Here is an 18,612-nt window from a genome sequence, read left to right as displayed (position 1 = left end):
CCTTGTGTACCTGTGTTACCCCAGATGCCCAAAGAACATAATGTGAAAGAAAAAACTACTTACAGATTAATTTTGGATTTATGAGACAGTCATCCCTCCCTCTGAGCATGTGGGTGGGTTTGCTTAAGGCACCTGTAGTCTCAGAGGCATGGCCAATATAAACAGGATGTTATTGCATCAGACAGGTAAGGGTAATTTCTCTAATTAGTCATTTGAGATTTCACTTTTCACTTGGAAATACTGGAAATTTAATTTGTTTGTGACGTGCAGTTGGCAAACTGACAATATCTACAATGGTCCCATCCTATGTCTTGCTGTCCTGGTATCCTGGGGAAAGCATAAGGAAGTCTCAATGCAGACGCTTTGCTTCATCTATCGACGTCAAGCTAACTAAAGTACCTTCTTATTGATAAATGTGTCCTAATTACACATTCCTCACTTGTAATGTTATAGTAATCCTAATGAGTTTCCTGTGATCATTTTTCTTTTAGATTAAATGCTTTTTCTCAATCCCGCCAAATTTTGCAATGGTGAAGTAATTTATGATACAAGCTCATTTACGTTAAAGAACATTGTCCTTAGAGGTAAAAAGCAAAATAATTTTAGGGAGCTGCATTTTATGAATTAGAGTATGAATGTGATTAAAGATAGTCCCTGACTGGGCCTTTGATTAAAGGACAATTTCATTTTATTTATTTTGTTTTAAAACACCCTCCTCTAAAGAAAGACTGATTGGCATCACATGTTGTCCCCATAAATCATAGCTATTGATTTTACATTTGTTTCAGCTCTTCCAGCTGTATGCCCCCTTGTGTCATAATTTACCCTGAAAACCAGCCTCCTAGTGGGTGCTGAAACAGCCTGGAGGGTGGTTTCTTTCCACTCAAACTAATCTATATGTGAAAGAGATGAGCTTTCAAACACAGAACCACACCCCTCTTGCTTTTTATGATATTACCCTGATATTTCCCATGAAGATAATGGATGCTACACAGTAAAATCTGTGGCAAGTGGCAACATTAGGAACTTTTGCATGGTCCAGTCAGCATTGGCACAGACATGTCTCCTGACTGCCCCGGATGCTGCAGGAAGCCTGGTGTTACCGTACTTGACTTTTCATACACAAGTTTACCCTTAGGATTCAGAATGCAATTATTAAGGCCATCTTGAAACTCGCAGGTTCAGACAGTTCTTCCATCTTCCACAAGTAGCAGAAGTGATAAGAGGGAGAGAGTGTCTGCTGGCTGCACCCCACCTTTTTTGTTAAAGAAGGGTGCCCAGCCCCCTTTTTAAACTGCATGTGGTTAGATGCTTGCAGGTAGATCTTAGGATGCTGCCAGATCACCACGCACCTCATTTAGGGTAAAATGAGATAAGTTTTCTGAATATACATGTTGTGCCCAAGTATCACTTACTGGGTTTTGTTTTTCTGGCCAATCTGAGTGAATGCTCGCATTTTAAATTATTTTATGCCCTCTCTTCTCTGGCTTCCCATTCAGTATTCAGTCACATCACTCAAGACGATCCCAGAACTGTGCCGAAGATGTGATACACAAAACGAAGACAGATCAGGTAGGTTTTGCTCCTCCCCTCTTCTCCTTATCCTGACTCAGTATTAATGGCTCCTGAAAAGCTGTTTTCCTCACACTGGTCCCCCCTGCTTTCTGTTTTCTTTTTACGGCTTCTCCACTCACACCACCCCCCACCTCATGCCCTGCCTTCAACAAACAGATGTTAGGTCATCTGAAAGAGGATAGCAGGACAGGGAGGTCCTAATGAGGACTCAGCTGTATACAGATAAATAAATATAGGAGATCATCTCAGCATCTCCAAACCACAATATATGCAGCAATTTACCGAAAACCCAAGAAACCATTGGTGACAAAACATAATGATGCAGGCGCCAATGAAAAAATGTTGGATGCATTTACTACCCATATGGCAAGGACCAGCTTGGGGGATGGTGCTTTGCCAAAGTCAGAAACTCTATCAGAGATGCGACATTATAGAATCTGCAATAAGGCATACTGTAACAGTTAAGATTAAAGCAAAGGCTTTGGAGTTTAATAGTGTAAACTAAACAGAGAATTATGGTATATAGATGAAAACCAGCTGGTCGACCTTTTCTCTTTACACCCCCAACCCCCAAGATTAAAAAAGTACATTCAAGAGTTGTTTTCCCTCTGTAAATCAAATTAAGCTTCTCTTCTTTTCCTTCTATGATGGGCAAAAATGAAAATAAAAAAGGATATTTATGGGAGTGATACCATGGTATTAAACTATGAAATGATGTTTATTATTTTTCCAAGTAGTTACTCTGTGGCATCACCATTAACCTTCCCAAAGCTGGTCCTCCTCTGATAGTCACTAGAATCCTGTGAACCAGATAATCCTCAAATTCTGTGTTTAAAATAAATAGATGTGCCTTACCTATACAGCTACTAGAATTCTAGGCCTTTCTGATGGAAAGGATTTTTACAAAGCTAATTTACTTTTCTGCTGGACTGTTTGTTTTCCTTTGACATTTTGCTTAGGAGAGATGGGAAAATTAATTAGTCTTTCTAGGTTTGTTTATCTCAGTGTTTTTTTGTGTGTGTGAGTGAAAGTAATGCTTCAATGTTTGGGTCAGAAACATCACAGAAGATAGTTTTCAGTTCAAATAGAAGCTTTTACTTACCTTCACTTATTTTTTATTTCCAAAACATTCAAGTTTGTATAGGATTTAATAGACGCTCTTGGCTATAAGTCTTATAAGAATGTGTCTTCTTAAAAGGCAGTGCCCGTTTCAGACTTGAACCAATGACTGTGATCAATGACACAGGTAGCCAACTGCAGTGGGGAGGCTGCCAAGCTCAGAGTCACCAGGCCTAGGTTTGAATTAGAGTTCTGGCACTTCTCAACCAAATGACCTTGAATCTGTGACTAGTTATCTACAAAATAGAGAAGAAACCTGTACTAATGTTGCCTGGCTGTCCTTAGGATCAAAATTAGGTGATGTAACAAACAGGTACTTTGCAGATACAAGATTTTCTTTTTCCTTTAATTGGATGTAGGGAATAAGAGAGAAGAAATAATAGCAAATACTTTATTAGTGCTTAATGTGCTGGGTAGTGTTGTAAGCGCTCTACTTACGTTAATCCCATTCATCCTAAAATAGTTGCGAGCTAAGTACTATTAGGATGTTTATATTATAGATGGGCAAAATGAGGAACAGAGATGAGAAGTTAAATATCTTACCCAGAGTCACACAGCAATTAAGTTACACAGCTGAGATTCAAACCCCGGGGAGTCTACTTCCAGATTCTGTTATCTTATCCCTTGCATATACTCTCCTTCCAAATAGTTTGACTTGGTGGCAATAATTTACTTTTAAGATATTATCCTTTTAAATCTTTACAAGTCAATATTTTCCCTGATTAGTGTAAATTATTTTTTCTCTGTTAAATGGTGACTCTTACCAAGTTAAGTGAGTAAACAGAAACTTTTAGCAACTGTTTTTCCCAGGGCTGGTTCATTCCATTCTCTGCAGGTCTTACAATTTCTAGTCATATCTACAATAAATGATGGTAGACTTTTCTTAGGTAGTTGAGGAGGAGGCCAGTTTCAAACTTAAAAGCTTTTGAACTTTACCCAGAGCAAAGGCACAGTGCTCAAGGTAATCAGCAATAATTAGACCTGATAGGAAATGGATTGTGAGCAAAAGACTCAGGCCTCTTAATGGAATTGCATGTACATTTCCAATTTGATGGACCATTTGGAGGCTGCAAAACTGCATTCTGATAGATCGAGAGTGATCCTAGAAAAAGGAACCCATGGAAAAATGTGTCTGCCCACAGCATCACTGTAGAATTATCCATGGGCCCGTCTGAAAGAAATTTCAATATGGTGAAGTTTGTGAAGCTGGTTTCCTAAAGAATTGAGGCATTCTCAATCAGTTCCACAGCCTTCCAGATGTAGAAATAACCCTTCTCACCCTGTCTTTCTTGTATCAGCCACATAGAAGGAATTTGCTCCAAGAAAGTTGGCAAATTTCTGTCTTTTCAAACGGACACAGCAGAATGCCCTTTGGTTTCTGAGAAAAGTCTGTATCTTCTTTGGGATGGGGCACTCAGCACTCTCAGGGGAATCTTTCTCAACCGTCTGTCACTTACAGCATACCTGATATGGTTTGGATCTGTGTTCCCATCCAAACTTCATGTTGAGTGGTAAATCCTAATGTTGGAGGTGGGGCCCGGTGGGAGGTGACTGGATCTCAAGGGTGGATTTCTCACGAATGGTTTAGCACCATCTCCTTGGTACTATCCTTGTGATAATGAGTGAGTTCTCATGAGATCTGGTTGTTTAAAAGTGTATAGAACCTCTCCCACTCTGTCTCTTGCTCCTGCCTCTGCCATGTGAGATGCCTCATTCCCCCTTCTGCCATAATTGGAAGCTTCCTGAGGCCGTTGCAGAAGCAGAAGCCACTATGCTTCCTGTGCAGCCTGCAGAATCATGAGCCAATTAAACCTCCTTTCTTTATAAACTACCCAATTTCGGGTATTTCTTTATAGCAGTGCAAGAATGGACTAATACGATACCCCCACGAGACAAAGACATTTCTCTTTACCTTTCTAGAATAGTTACACGCTTGCTATTTTGCATAGGTTGTCAAATTTTAACATCTATCCTTGTACGTATTATGTCTCTGACCAGATGTTCTCATTTGCTCTTACTTATTTATTCAGCAAATATGTGTTGAGTGTCCTCTGGCCCAGGTATTGAGGACGTGGTAAAGAACAAGACAGACAAGGCCTCTGTGCTCATGAAGCTTACATTCTACTGGGAATGACACCCAAAAGGCAAGCAAACAGATAAACAAGGTCACCACAGATAGTGAAAAGAGGCAACATGAAGGACTGTGGTAGGGAAGGAGGCCTTAGGGCATCAAGGAATGTTAGAAAGCCCCAGCCATGAGAAAACTAGCAAAGAGTGTTGAAGGCAAAGGAACTAGTAATTGCAAAGTGCCTAAGCCAGAAATGAGCTTAGCAAGTATGAGGAAGAAGAAACCAATGTTGCTGCAGAATGGTGATCAAAATGAGGAGCAGTAGGAGATGAAGGCAGAGAGATAATCAGGGTCAGACTCCTTGGGGAGTTCAGATTTTATGCTTAGTGCAGTGAAGAGCAATGCTAGCAGGATTCCAATTTTTCTAAAATCTTATGACCTGGAAAGAAGCCTCAGCATGTAGAATCATAACTCCCCCTAAGAGAAGGGACTTTCAAAATCAGCTAGTCTGTGAGAAAGAGCAAGTGAGCAAGTACAAATAATAAACAAATGGGCAAAATGCTGACAACTGATGAATGTGGATAAAAGGTCTACAGCTATTTTTTGTACTGTTTTCGTTTTTGCGACTATTGTATACGTTTATTTACAAGTGAAAATGTAAGAGTTATACACAAATAAAAGTTTTCTAAAAGGCAAAAAATAGATAGTCCAAAGCCAATCAAATCTTTGAAGGTAATCCTCCTTATCCCAACCATAGGGTCATCTAGCCTGTACTTCATCAATTTAGCAACAGGGAGTGCACAATCTCATGAGGCAGCCCATCCGTAAAGGTTAATGCTTTTACTGGCCAAAGTCAGTGTCCCTTGAATTTCCACTCATTGATCCTGGTTCTTCCTTTGTAACCACAGAAAAGGACAGTCCCTGCTGGACAAGAGTGTCACTAGGTGTGTGGAGGCAGCAGTCACTCTTGGGCCTGTCTTCTCCAGGTGAACATTTCCTTCCGCAGTTCTGAGTGTGTGCTGCTCATTCTTTTCATTCTCTGTGGATACAGTGCAGTTATCCTCTTAAAGTGGAGCTCCCAGAACCAAACCAGAGGTTCCTCCACATGTGGTCTGCTCGGAAACCTGTCAGCCCCACAGAACACTCCCTAGGGTTTCCCACATACCTTTTCTCTTTTCCCAAGTAGGGCTGTCCATTCTGCCTGCTTCCTAAGTGTCCTCAGAGAAGCTGGAGTGTAAAATGAGCCCTGTTTGTGGCCTTTGGAAGCACCTCTGTGAGACACACAGCCTGGGGCTCACCTTGCTTCATCCCTACGGCCCTAGTGGTGGGCTCCAAGACTGAAAATGGCAATGTTGTCAGAGGCCTGGAAGTCATGTCCTCACACCTTCCACTGGCCACCAACACCCACAAATCCACCTTAGGAGTGCCCTTTCTTTAGCTAGAAGCTTTGATTCCTATTGAAGTCTATGTTTTCCCTTAACAGGAATAATATTTTAAACTATTCTCTATCAGTTACTCTGCACTAGGACTATTTCAAATTTTTGTGAGAAAAGTGGTTTAGAAAGAAAGGAAGTGCAAGGGAATTGGAGATGCCACAAGGTGAGAAGGAAGCAAAAAACTAGGAGTGGGAAGCCTGAGAATGAACTGCCTGTGCATGGAGATACACAGGTGTTATTGAGGTTTCTGAGTTGTTTCATAAGCCAGCAGTGTACCAGGCATTGTGCCAGGCCTCTGTAAGCAGCATATTTATCCTCAGAATAATTATCAGAGGGAGAAGCATTGCTGTGCCTATTTTATTGATGAGGAAACTGAGGCTTGCGAGGGTAAATAATGTGCACAAAGTTCTAGAGCTAGTAAGTGGGTGTGAAACTTGCTCTACAGTCTCCATACCCCCTGTGGGTAAGCTGACTCAATTGAGGAGTAATTTATTCCAGAGAACCATGTGTAGCAACTAGTTTGGGGCAAGGATTAGCAGCAAAGGAAATTATGTGTAAAAAAAAATTTTAAAAAGTTGCACCTAAAAAAGGAAGTTATTCGTGAAACTTTTGCATGCATTCTCTGCTTAATATCTGCTACTCAGGTGGGAAAAGAGGCACAAGGCAGTGAATGTTAATTCTTCTCTATGGTTTTCTCCAAATGAGGACAAAAAATACATTATGGTGACATATGGTGTTCAAATCAAAACATATTCAGTTTCATAGATTTAGAGTTTTTAAAAATTAATTGGACATTTGAATACACATTTGTTTCAATTCATAGTGCTTTAAATGTGATTCTTTCAAAATCTGTATCTGCTAAACTCATTGTGTAATTTTCTTATGAAAGAAGGCAGATAAATATTAATGCTGCTTCACATCTGAAAACTTAAATGTGCTGAGGTTAGAAAATTCAGTTATATAACAGTAATAAATGACCCTGTAATGTGTCTGAATGGATTCTGAAAAAATGTTATACCTAAATAATATAAAGTGTTACTTGTATGACAATGAGTAAAGGAAATAGTACTTTTTAAACTTGGTGTCTGGCATTAAAGTCATGTAGGTTATACATTTAAAAGCATTGCAAATTTGCTATATTTTTGAACCCTGTGTATGCAAATTTTGTGACAAACCCTAAACCTATAAAGATAAAATATGTGATGTTCTAAGATTAAAGGGATTTAAGCCAGCACCTAAAATAATAAGTTGACATGAAATTTGTCCTGTAGATGCTGTTATGACATAGTTGGTGATGCTAACTATATAAACCTCCTGTTTTCAATATTTATTAAGGTTTAATGCTAAAAGCTTGAAAGTGAAGGCTGGTATGGCAGTTTGAATTGAAAAGCTTACTGATTAATCCATTTCACAGGATGCAATGTAAACTGGACTCCAAAGAGCGGGGAAACACATTTTCTAATATCTCAGTCAAGAAAATGAACACTTCATCCTGATGCAGCAAGGAACCTCACATTGATAACAAAGAATTGTTTCTTTAACTAGAGTAAAAATTTACAAATGATAAGACATCTAGATGAGATTTTTTATCAAGTAAAACAATTACTTTTATTGTTTAACAAAACAATTATAAAAATTATATAATCCATTATTTGTAAAGAACTTAACTTTTCCACCAAAACAAAATTACTGCACTTCTTTCAAGTATTTTTCCCCCAGAGGCATATTTGTACATATCGTTGTCATCACAATATGAGAACAATTTTTGCAGTTTTTCTGTTGCTCCAGAATGTGCATAGGCCATCATTTTGAATGGACCACAGAGCTTACCCATGAAAGATGAGCTGCCCCTTCTGTGGAAAGGGAGAGATCATCTCTACCTTTAACCCCTTTAACGTATTAACACTTCATTTATGTTTCTGAGAGGAAGGGCGTAGGTCAATGTTCATAAAGATGGGGGCAGGGGGTGAGAGAAAAGTTAAAATAAAATTCTGGTGGTATTGAAAATAATAAAAGGGGCTGGGTATGGTGGCTCATACCTGTAATCCCAGCACTTTGGGAGACCGAGGCAGGCGGATCATTTGAGATCAGAAGTTCAAGACCAGCCTGGCCAACATGGTGAAACCCTGTCTCCACTAAAAATACAAAAATTAGCTGGGTGGTAGTGGCACACCCCCGTAATCCCAGGTACTCCAGAGGCTGAGGCAAGAAAATCGCTTGAGCCTGGGAGGTGGAGGTTGCGGTGAGCCAAGGTCGTGCCACTGCGCTGCAGTCTGGGTGACAGCGAGACTCTGTCTCAAAAAACAAAAACAGAAAAAAAAAAATGAAAATGATAAAAGGGCTGAAGGTAGTAGAGCTTAAACACATCGCATCTTTGCCCCTTTTCTCTTGACTGAAACATTTCTTTTCTTTGCTTAACCATAAATGTTAAGTGGCACAACAAACTGATTTTCTACGAGTTTCACAGCAGTGGAATTAAGGAAGTTAAGAATAAGACAGTATTTGAGGGAAAGAAAACTTAAGGGTAGAAACTCACAGTCTTCTCACCTGTGTTTTGGTTTATTTTTACTGGACTCTAAGAAACATATCTTCCACTCCCCAAACTGGTAAGTAAAGAAACTGCCTGTTGGTAGAAATGAGTTAAAGGAAATCTGCAGTAAGAAAGGATGAAAAATGGGAAGTCTAGAGAGAGGCATCCTTGAGGCAGTGAGGGAAAGAACTGAAGCATAGGGACAAGGAAAAATGTATACACAGCCAAGTGCCTTTGGCTTTGTCTGGCTTTGCAATGACTTCCTTCTCACAAGTCCCCATGCTGTCACAGGAATAGCAGTTTCCCCATCCCATCTTCCCATACTTTTTAAAGGCAAAAGTATGAATGTGTGTTGAGGGACATTTCTAGTTTGGTAGCTCTGTCATAGCATCTCTGACAGCACCCCAGTTCTTCCTGAAAGCATAGCCTTTGCTTTTGTCTCGCAATATTAAATGGGCTCTATCTTCCCATTTCAGATCACCCCTTTTTATCCACTTACTTCCTTTGCTCTGACTCTTCCCTCAAAAAAAAAAAAAAAAAAAAAAAAAAGTCATAAAGTAAACTCAAGTAATAGAAATCAAATCCTAGAATCTCATAGTTGAAGGGTCCTCTTGCATAAGTCCTGACACTTCTGTGGCATTTGCTTGTTCCAATGGCCCTTTCATCTCACTGTATGATCCAGGACCCATCCCAGCACCATTAGCGGCAGCATCACCCAGGAGGTTGTAAGAAATGCAGGCTCTCAGACTTGCCCCAGATTCCTGCATCAGAATTTGCATTTTAACAAGCTCAATCCCCAGGGTATTCATTTATGTACATTCAAGTTTGAGAAGCACTGACCTGGGTCACCTAGATACCAGTCCATTGTTTTTAGTGAGGCACAGTGATCCTTTCAAAAATGCAAGTCTTATCATGCCACTCCCTGCTCAAAACCAGGCAATGGTTTCCCAGGATGGTTCTCAAGATATGCAGTGGGAAACTCTCTCATGAGGCCTTCAAGGCCCAGAGTGATCTTCTGTTTGGACCAGCAGGCTTCCTTGCATGCCTCCTGCCTGCCAGTCACATCAAGGACCCTCCTTCAGTTCTTCAAATGAGCAGTGTTCCTTCACATGGGATGTTATTCCTTTTCTTCCTCCACCTCCAAGGTCACCTCCTTAGGGCCACTTTACTTGACTTTCTGGACCAGCACTGTCCAATAGAAATATAATGTGATGGACATAGAGTGTGGAATAATAGACACTGGAAATTCAGAAGGGTGAGAGAGGGGTGCAGGGTGAGAAATTGCTTAATAGGTGCAATGTTCGTTATTCGAGTGATGGTTACACTCAAAGCCCAAACTTCACCACTGTGCAATAGATCCACATAACAAAACTGTACTTGTACCCCTTAAATGTATACAAATAAAAAGCCTGAGGAAACAACAACAAAGAAATGTAATGTGAGCCACATGCCACATATGTAACTTAAAATTTTTCTAATAGCTACATTAAAAAGTATAAGCAGATAGGTCAATTTTATAATATACTTTATTTAACCCAACAAGTGAAAACTATTATCATTTTGACAAGTGCCACTGTCATATTTTAAGTGTTTGATAACCACAGGTTTCTAGTGGCTCCTAAACTGTACATCCCACCAACTCCTATTATTTCCTAGCTCCCTATACTTTTCCTACTCTATACATATCTGGATACTAATGTGATGTTGGTTTAATATCAGTACACTAAAAACTCATTTGGGTGATTTTGTTCATGATGGTGTCTCCAGTGCCTGGGCGCTGCTGCTGACCATATACCTGAGGTATAGGATGGACAGATGAATGTGTGAAGACGTGAAAGGAATCCTCTGGGTTTGTATCATGGTTGAAGTATGAGACAGCTGATATTTTGCTTCTCTTCGTTTGGTTTGACACCCTGATTCTTCAGTTATCTCCTCTTTCATCTGCACTATTAATCTCTTTGTCTCCATGAGGCCATTATCCTCATCATACAAACATTCTCTACCTTCCATCTTAAAAAACAAACAAACCACCTCTAGAAGCTCCCATCCTATTTGCTCCTCCTTGCCAACCCTCCATTTATAGCCAACCTGCTTTAAAAAGTCATGGGAAACTCCCTCCCCTGTCCCCAACTTTCTATTTACTTTAAACATCCCTAGTATGATTTCCATCTCTCTAGGGAAGGTGATGGCTTCCATGCTGTCAAATGCACTGACACTTTGCTTTTCTCATCTTTCTTGACCTGTCAGCATTAGCTGAGACAATAGGCCCCTCCTTTCTGGAAACAGTCTCCTCTCTTGGCTTTGTGAGACCACCTCTCTCCTCATTTTTCTCCTAACACTCTAACACCCTCTTAGTCTTCCTTTGCAACTCCTCCTCCCTCTAAATTTGACCTTTCAATAGTCAAGTGGGACTAAATATTTAATAGGACCCTCCCTCTGCCCTCTCAGCCTCTCAGTAGGTCTCTCATACATGCTTACAGCTTCAAATACCATCTACATGCTGCTGGGAATCCTCTCCACACTCCAGCCTCCTATTTAATGGCCCACTCAGTGTCTACATTAGAAGTCTCATGGAATTCTAAAGAGAAATTTTTGAATTCCCCTGCCTGAAATGTTGCTCCTCAGACTCCCTCCTCAGTGAACTGCACTCTGCTGACTGAAACATCTCATCAGGTGCTGAAGCCAGATTTTCTTGCTTTCCCTGATGTCCCATATCAATTCATCACCAGGTCTTGAGTCTCTGTGCTCAAAGTATATCCCCATGCTATAAACTAAATGTTTATGTCCCTCCAGAATTTGTATGTTGAAACCTAACTCTCAAGATGATGGTACTTGGAGGTGGAATCTTTGCAGAAGTGATTAGTCAAGAGGATGGAGCCCTCATAAATGGAATTAGTGTCTTACCAAAGCAGCTACTGAGAGCTCCCTCTCCCCCTTCTGGACTCCGAAGACACCCACTTCTCTGTAAAACCCCTCAGAAATGCCCATTTCTGTTAAAATAATAAACAAACTCTTTGTTGTGGCCAATAAAACCCCAAATGGGGGTTATCAGGGGTCCTTGATAACCTCCCCCAGCTTCAACTTTGCTTCCTTTGACTCTGACCCACTCTGATCTAGCAATAACAGCTACAGAACCTGCCAGATTCTCTCTGCTTTAGACACTTGCAGATGTGCTTCCTTCTACCTACTCAGATCTTCGTAAAATTATCTTTTATATTACCTCCCAGTTTCTCACATAATTGGCTTCTTCTCATCCTCCAGGTCTTAGCTTAAACGTCACCACCTTGTTGAGGTTCTCATCTGTTTTCTATTCCAGTCCCCTCCTTATTTCTTCAAAGCAGTTTGCATTTAGTATTTTTTTTATTTATCTGTGTACTTGCATCATTGTCTGAGCAGGATTATGTCTATTTCATTCACCCCTGCACCCCTAGAGACATGTGCACAGAAGACATTCAATATATATTTGTTGGATGAATGAACCGTATAAGAGTACTATAGCATTCTGCCAATTACGAGTTGCTTTAGCACTGTGACTATGCTTTGTACTCCTGCTTTTCTTGCTTACTAAATTAAAAAAAAAAAAGAAAAAAAGATCACCACCCTTAGCCAGTGGAAGGAATTAGCAGCTGTAAGAACAGATTCTCAGTGATAAAATGACTCTAAATTTAGGCTAATGCTGCTAAAAATAAAGAGGAAGGAAACCCTTCCACTCAACTGTTTTCAAGAAAGGTTGGGGGATTTTTTTGTTTTTTTGTAGACAGGGTCTCGCTCTTTCACCCCAGCTGAAGTGAATTGGTACAATCATAGCCCACCACCAGCCTCCAACTCCTGGACTCAAGCAGTCCTCCTGCCTCAGCTTCCCTCGTAGATGAAACTACAAGAGCAAGCCACCATGCCTGGCTAATTTTTTAATTCTTTGTAGAGATGAGGATTTCACTGCTACTCAGGATGGTCTCCAATTTCTGGCTTTAGGCAGTCTTCCTACCTCAACCTCCCAAAGTACTGAAATTACAGGTCTGAGCCAGTGCGCCCAGCCAAGAAAAGTCATTAAAAATTATTTTTCCTATTTTTTGTTTTTTGTTTGTTTTTTGACAGAGTCTTGCTCTGTTGCTCAGGCTGGAGTGGAGTACAGTGGCACAATCTCGGCTCACTGAAACCTCCACCTCCCAAGTTCAAGCGATTCTCCTGCCTCAGCCTCCTGAGTAGCTGGGATTATAGGCATGCACCACCATACCTGGCTAATTTTTATATTTTTAATAGAAACGGGATTTCACCATGTTGGCCAGGCTGATCATGAACTCCTGACCTCAAGTGATCCGCCCACCTTAGCCTCCCAAAGTGCTAGGATTACCGGCATGAGCCACCTTGCCTGGCCATAAATTATTTTTCTAACTTTGCTCCCACACAGAAGGTTCCTAGTAAATGGTTACCAAAATTTAGACAGACAACACAGTGTTGGATTTAGGTTAGAGTGAATCTGAAATGAGTATGACTACTGATTTCTGGGATTCCATTGCATATATGTGACCCAAATAGAGAAAAATGTGAATTGTATCTTTAGGGAATAATTTAATTTCAATAAGGCAGTCCTCCAGTGTTACGGAAAGAAAGGTAGAGTCAGAGAACCTTGGTCCTAGTTGAGAAGTCAGCATGCTATGTCATTTTCCACATTACACTTCAAATTCTCTGAGTTCTCATTTATTTCCAAGTAAGAATACATAAGAATTGTCTATTCATCCTCCAGAGTTGTGGAAATCTAATGAAATCATAAACTTGCCTTGTACTCAGAAGCATAAAAAGGCTTACATAAATGTATCGGCAATTTTAAAGTATTAAGTGGAGGGCATTTTAGGAGAATTCCAAATGAGAAATATTGCTTTGTGGAATTCTTAAAATATATTTAAATCTTTTTTTCACTCTTGTTAGTAATATTTGTGAAGTGTATGGTGACCTGCACCTGAAGATGGAGGTGCAGCAGCTCTGCCATTCATTAATCCCGGCGAGCCACTGTCCATTCTTCCTCCCACTTTGTTTGCCACTGTACCTGCCTGTTCTCTCTCCAGTCTTGTAGCTGAGGGTTCAGGCCATGGTAGGAGCTTGCAGGGGCAGACCCACAGACCTGCCAAGAGCAAGAGTAGGCTGCAGGCCAGCACTGGATCTTCCATTTCTCCTCCCCTTAAAGTGTGTCCTTCTTAAAATAAGACCAGTTTTCACAGACTCACCACTTTGTTCCTTGTGGAAAATAGAAGGCATTTAACTTTTAGCAAAAATAAAACAAGAAGGGAACACTTTTATACCCTAAAGACACACCCCATTTTCTTTGTCGTCTTGGTGTTTAAAGCTAATTTTCTAATGTGGACACATAGTCCATATTTAGAAGTAAAATCAGCAGACACTTTGGGAGTTGTCAACTGAAAATGGAGAGAAGAGGGTAGAAATTTTATAACCTGTGCTGTCAGCCTCCTATTCTCTCTTACCAAGGAGCAGTAACTCAGAGTCCTTTGTCCTTGACGGTAGATCAACCCTGTAAAACATCGCCACCTTCAGTTAAAATGTGTGTGTGCTGCATGGTCAGAAGCCACACTGAGCCTGCTCACAGCTCTGCCCTGTTCCAGAGCATCTCCAATGGTGAGCCTTTCACTGTCCCTTGACATGTATCTCTCCCTACATTTCCTCAAGAGAGAGAGGGAAAGAAGGAAAGGAAACCTGGTAAACGGGCCTGGAATGAACACAAAACTTAATCCACTTACAAGGTTTTGCTAGTGTCAAAGTGAAGGTCAGCATACTTTATAGATGGCACAATAATGCAAAGACCATGTAACTTTCTTCACCCCACCAACTGCTGTTCTATGGAAACTGTACTTTCGAAGCCCAAAGGTTTAAAGTTGTCAAAATATTGAGTCTGATTTCGTGATGGAATCTCTTTGGTGAAGTATCTTTCCTATCCAGGGTAGTAGGGCTTGAGTATTTCAATGAGTTGTCACAAAACAAAAGAATGGGTGAAAATAGGGTGCAAAATTATGTGAGCTGGAAATAATAAAACATGAATCAGACACATTCAACGACAGCTGCTTGATATCAGTAGCCACTTAAAGACAGAAAGTTTAGAACCCAAATCGGTGACGCTTTCCCCACAGTGTTTTAATGCCCTAATGTGTATAGATCATTGGCTGGCATTTCTATAATAAACAAGCCTTCTGTCCTCCTTTCTCAGCCTCACATTACCCTTACTAGAGGGTCTGTAGCATCAATGAAAAGGATGAGCAAGCAGCCTGAAGGGAACATCCTAGAAACACTCATTCCTCACACACCCTTTTGCTCTTCCCAACACAGTGCCCCATCACAGTTCTCCAAATCCAGACTTGACTCAGCCTTAACTTTGATCAGGTCATGGTCTGATCTCTCAGGGCAACACAGAAGAGCACCCAGCAAGTCATCCTCACTCAGACACTGTGCCTTCTTCCTCCTGTCAGAACATGGGATAAGCCACCTGTCATCACTTCTTACAGAACCTGAGGTGTCTGCAGTAAGTGGGTGCAGTACAGACTTCAGCTTACATTGGACTAAACAACCTCCTGACTCTAGCATTAATACTCCCAATCGTTCATAATGCCCCTCCTTTTGCTGTGAAAATGGAAGGAAATGGAATGTTGAAGAACTTCAAAAGTATGTTCTGGAAGGCGCCTAGGTTTCCAGTAGCTATGGATGTGAGGTATATTGTTGTGTATACTTGAAGACAATTATAGCTAAAGCTGACCACTTTGTTCCTCATGGAAAATAAAATCCATTTAACTTTTAATGAAAAACAGTAGGGGAACACTACTTTGTCCTAAATCATACCCCTTTTCTTTCTCTTCTTGTGTCTCAAGCTAAATTTCTAATATGGACACGTAGCTTTCTATTTAGAAGGAAAATAAATAGGCATTTTGGGAGCCAGCATTGACGTTTGGTCTTGAAAATTGAATCCACTGTTGCAACAGCAAACTGTCCATTATCTTCCTAAGAAAATACTAATTTATCAGTCTTAGGAGCCAAACAGTTGCTCTGTGTCAGCAATCAGCATAGCCTCATAATTATAAATTTGTGAGGATCTGGTGAAAGACATAGATCCAGAGAAATTATAGTGTTTCATAGTGAGTCATTCAGAATAAAGAGCTCTATTATTTGTAGACATTCCATACAGTCATAGAAATTTAGAGGTGGATCAGGTTTTAGCAATCTTATAGTCTAACCCCATCATTTTCCTCAGATGAGGAAACTGAGGAATGTTTTGTAGGAAATAGATGCAAGTGGTTTAATATGCAGCACATCTTGTCTAAACATTTTCAAGAGCTTACTAACACTGTCTTTGAAATATGTGGCACAATTGGTGTGCCCAAAATGTGGCAAGGTGACTTCATTGTGTCAGAACTCATTTATTTACTATACTTTTCATCTTCGGTTTTGGCAGCTTCCTTCCCTCCCTCCTCCTTCTTTCCTTCCCTCCTTTCTTCCTTCTGTTCTTCCTTTCTCCCTTCCCTCTTCCTCCTTCCCTGGCCATCTCCCCTTTTATTCATTCATCCATTCATTGAAAGCTTAAGTCATTGGTCCCCAGTATCTTCAAGGCACCCTGCTAGACAAAGGGCTGGTTATAAACACAAGTTGGTTCTCAGGCTATCTTTGCCCTTGAGGGGTTCTCAGGAGGGAAGATTAAACAGGTATATGAGTGAATAGTTATAACAGAATTTCCAAAATGCCCAACCCTAGGTATGTGCAGATATTATCAGGGCACGGGGAATGGAGGAGCAATTATTCCCTAGGAGAGTCACAGGAACTGCACGAAGGAAATAACCACTGAGTGGAATCTTGTGAGATGAGCCTCAGTCTCAGGCAGAGAAGACAGCCAAGAGCATTATAGGAAAGTAAGAATAAGCTTAAACGCAGGGAGAGTATGGTATATCCAGAAAGAATGAATTTAGCAGTGGAGCTGCAGGGAAAAATTAGTGATTTGGGAATCATGAGTGCTGAGATGATAAGGTAAATTAGAAAACGAATACAAGAGCTGCTACATACCATGCTAAAGAATTTAGCTATTGGCCGGGCGCGGTGGCTCAAGCCTGTAATCCCAGCACTTTGGGAAGCCGAGACGGGCGGATCACGAGGTCAGGAGATCGAGACCATCCTGGCTAACACTGTGAAACCCCGTCTCTACTAAAAAATACAAAAAACTAGCCGGGCGAGGTGGCGGGCGCCTGTAGTCCCAGCTACTCGGGAGGCTGAGGCAGGAGAATGGCGTCAACCCGGGAGGCGGAGCTTGCAGTGAGCTGAGATCCAGCCACTGCACTCCAGCCCAGGCGACAGAGCGAGACTCCGTCTCAAAAAAAATAATAATAATAATTTAGCTATTATCCTGGAAGCCAAGGTTTCACAAACCTAGTAATTTAAGTATCATTTCCACAACATGTGTTATATCCCAAGTCTACCTCTGTTATTTTTGCTTTACCTGTATTGCATCTGTACTATGTTTATTTAATATATTTTTCTAAAACACCTGACTTTCAGACATATTTGTTCTTAAAAGAAACTTCATGTCACTATGGTTGTAAATAGAAAGCCATGGTCACTTGCAATAAATTCAAGGTCATCATTAAAATGAATGTGGTAAATTGAACATGAAACATTCCTTTAATTATTTGCTTATGAACATCTCTGAGCCTGAAGTCTGTGGTCTCATTTTTCGAATAGGGAATTGTAAGTTTTGGAAAGGAGTTACATTCATTCTAGCACCAAAATGAGTCTCCTTAAATTAATTAGTAAGAAGAAAGAGAATTTGGAAGGCCAATAGCATTCTCACTCTGTAAATCAGGGGTATTACCATGGTTCCTGTGCGCCTCTTAGGTATCGCAGGGATATGCACCCACATATGGGGAAATATTGTTTAGTGCAGGGCTACCTGAACTATTTGAGTGGATTTTGGATGACAAAGTCAGACTTATTGAAGAAGGATCACTCAGGACTGAAAAAAGAGAACAGGGGAAGCCAGGAAAAACTTACAGAGACTGTGGGAGAGGATCCCAGTGTGGTCCAGTCGGTTTAGTGATGATGAAGAGGGCCCAGATTTCAGAGGGATTGAGGATAAGGACACAGCAGGACTTGGTGCCTGAGTGACGAAGGGCAGGGGTCAAGGAAAGAGAAGAGTCAAGGATGCCTTGGAGATAGAGTGCTTGGAAGACTGCATAAGTGTTCTTGTCACCATGTAGGCCACGATCACAAGGAATATGTTTTGGGAATGGGAGTAGCATCTGGAGGTATTGGGGGAAAAGGGGAAGGGGAGGGAGTGGGAAAGGGTGGAGAGAGATGAGGCACTTGGATCGGAACAGGCCACCTATCAGGAATCCTTGCACATTCTAAGACTGCATTACATGTTTGTTCAATCAATAGATGGGTGTGGACAGTCAGCAGGCAAATACTTTGCTAAAGCTCAGTGGTATTCCAAGTGTCAGCTAGATCTGAAGAGATAATTGTGGCCTATACATCAGCAGCAAATACATGTCTGTTTACTTGCTGACCATTTTAGAAAATCTGTGGTGTAATCAGATAGACAGGTTTAAGGCTTATTAGGCATGTGTACTTCTGTAAGATGTTAAAAATGAGCCCATTCAACCAAAAAGTCGTTATGAATCTACTTATGTAAAGCAATTTTCAGGTTCTTTAAGGGATAGAGAGATAAATTAGACACAGACTCTGCTGTCATGGAGCTTGTACAAATCTAAAATGGATAAAATTTGGGGAGATTTAAATTTTGCTAACATGTAAAGAATTTATTCATAATTTCCAAAAAGCAAAATTAGCCTCAAATTTTTTCTTTTTCTTTTTTTTTTTTTTTTTTTTTTTTTTTTTTTTTT

General features: G+C 40.6%; 1 protein-coding gene across 10 annotated transcripts in view; it reads left to right on the top strand.

Moving 5' to 3' along the window:
* SNCAIP (synuclein alpha interacting protein) overlaps nt 1-18,612 on the top strand; it is a 153,250-nt gene that overhangs the window by 88,059 nt on the left and 46,579 nt on the right. For all 10 annotated transcript variants that reach the window (XM_017859749.1, XM_017859755.1, XM_017859758.1 and 7 more), the window contains one exon: nt 1,500-1,572. In XM_017859749.1, coding sequence (XP_017715238.1) covers nt 1,500-1,572 — 73 coding nt within the window. The remainder of the gene's footprint in view (nt 1-1,499; nt 1,573-18,612) is intronic.

The sequence above is a fragment of the Rhinopithecus bieti genome, unplaced genomic scaffold, assembly GCF_001698545.2.
Source record: "Rhinopithecus bieti isolate Rb0 unplaced genomic scaffold, ASM169854v2 scaffold_48739, whole genome shotgun sequence".
NCBI classification, from domain to species: domain Eukaryota; kingdom Metazoa; phylum Chordata; class Mammalia; order Primates; family Cercopithecidae; genus Rhinopithecus; species Rhinopithecus bieti.
This window is presented reverse-complemented; position numbering and strand designations above follow the sequence as displayed.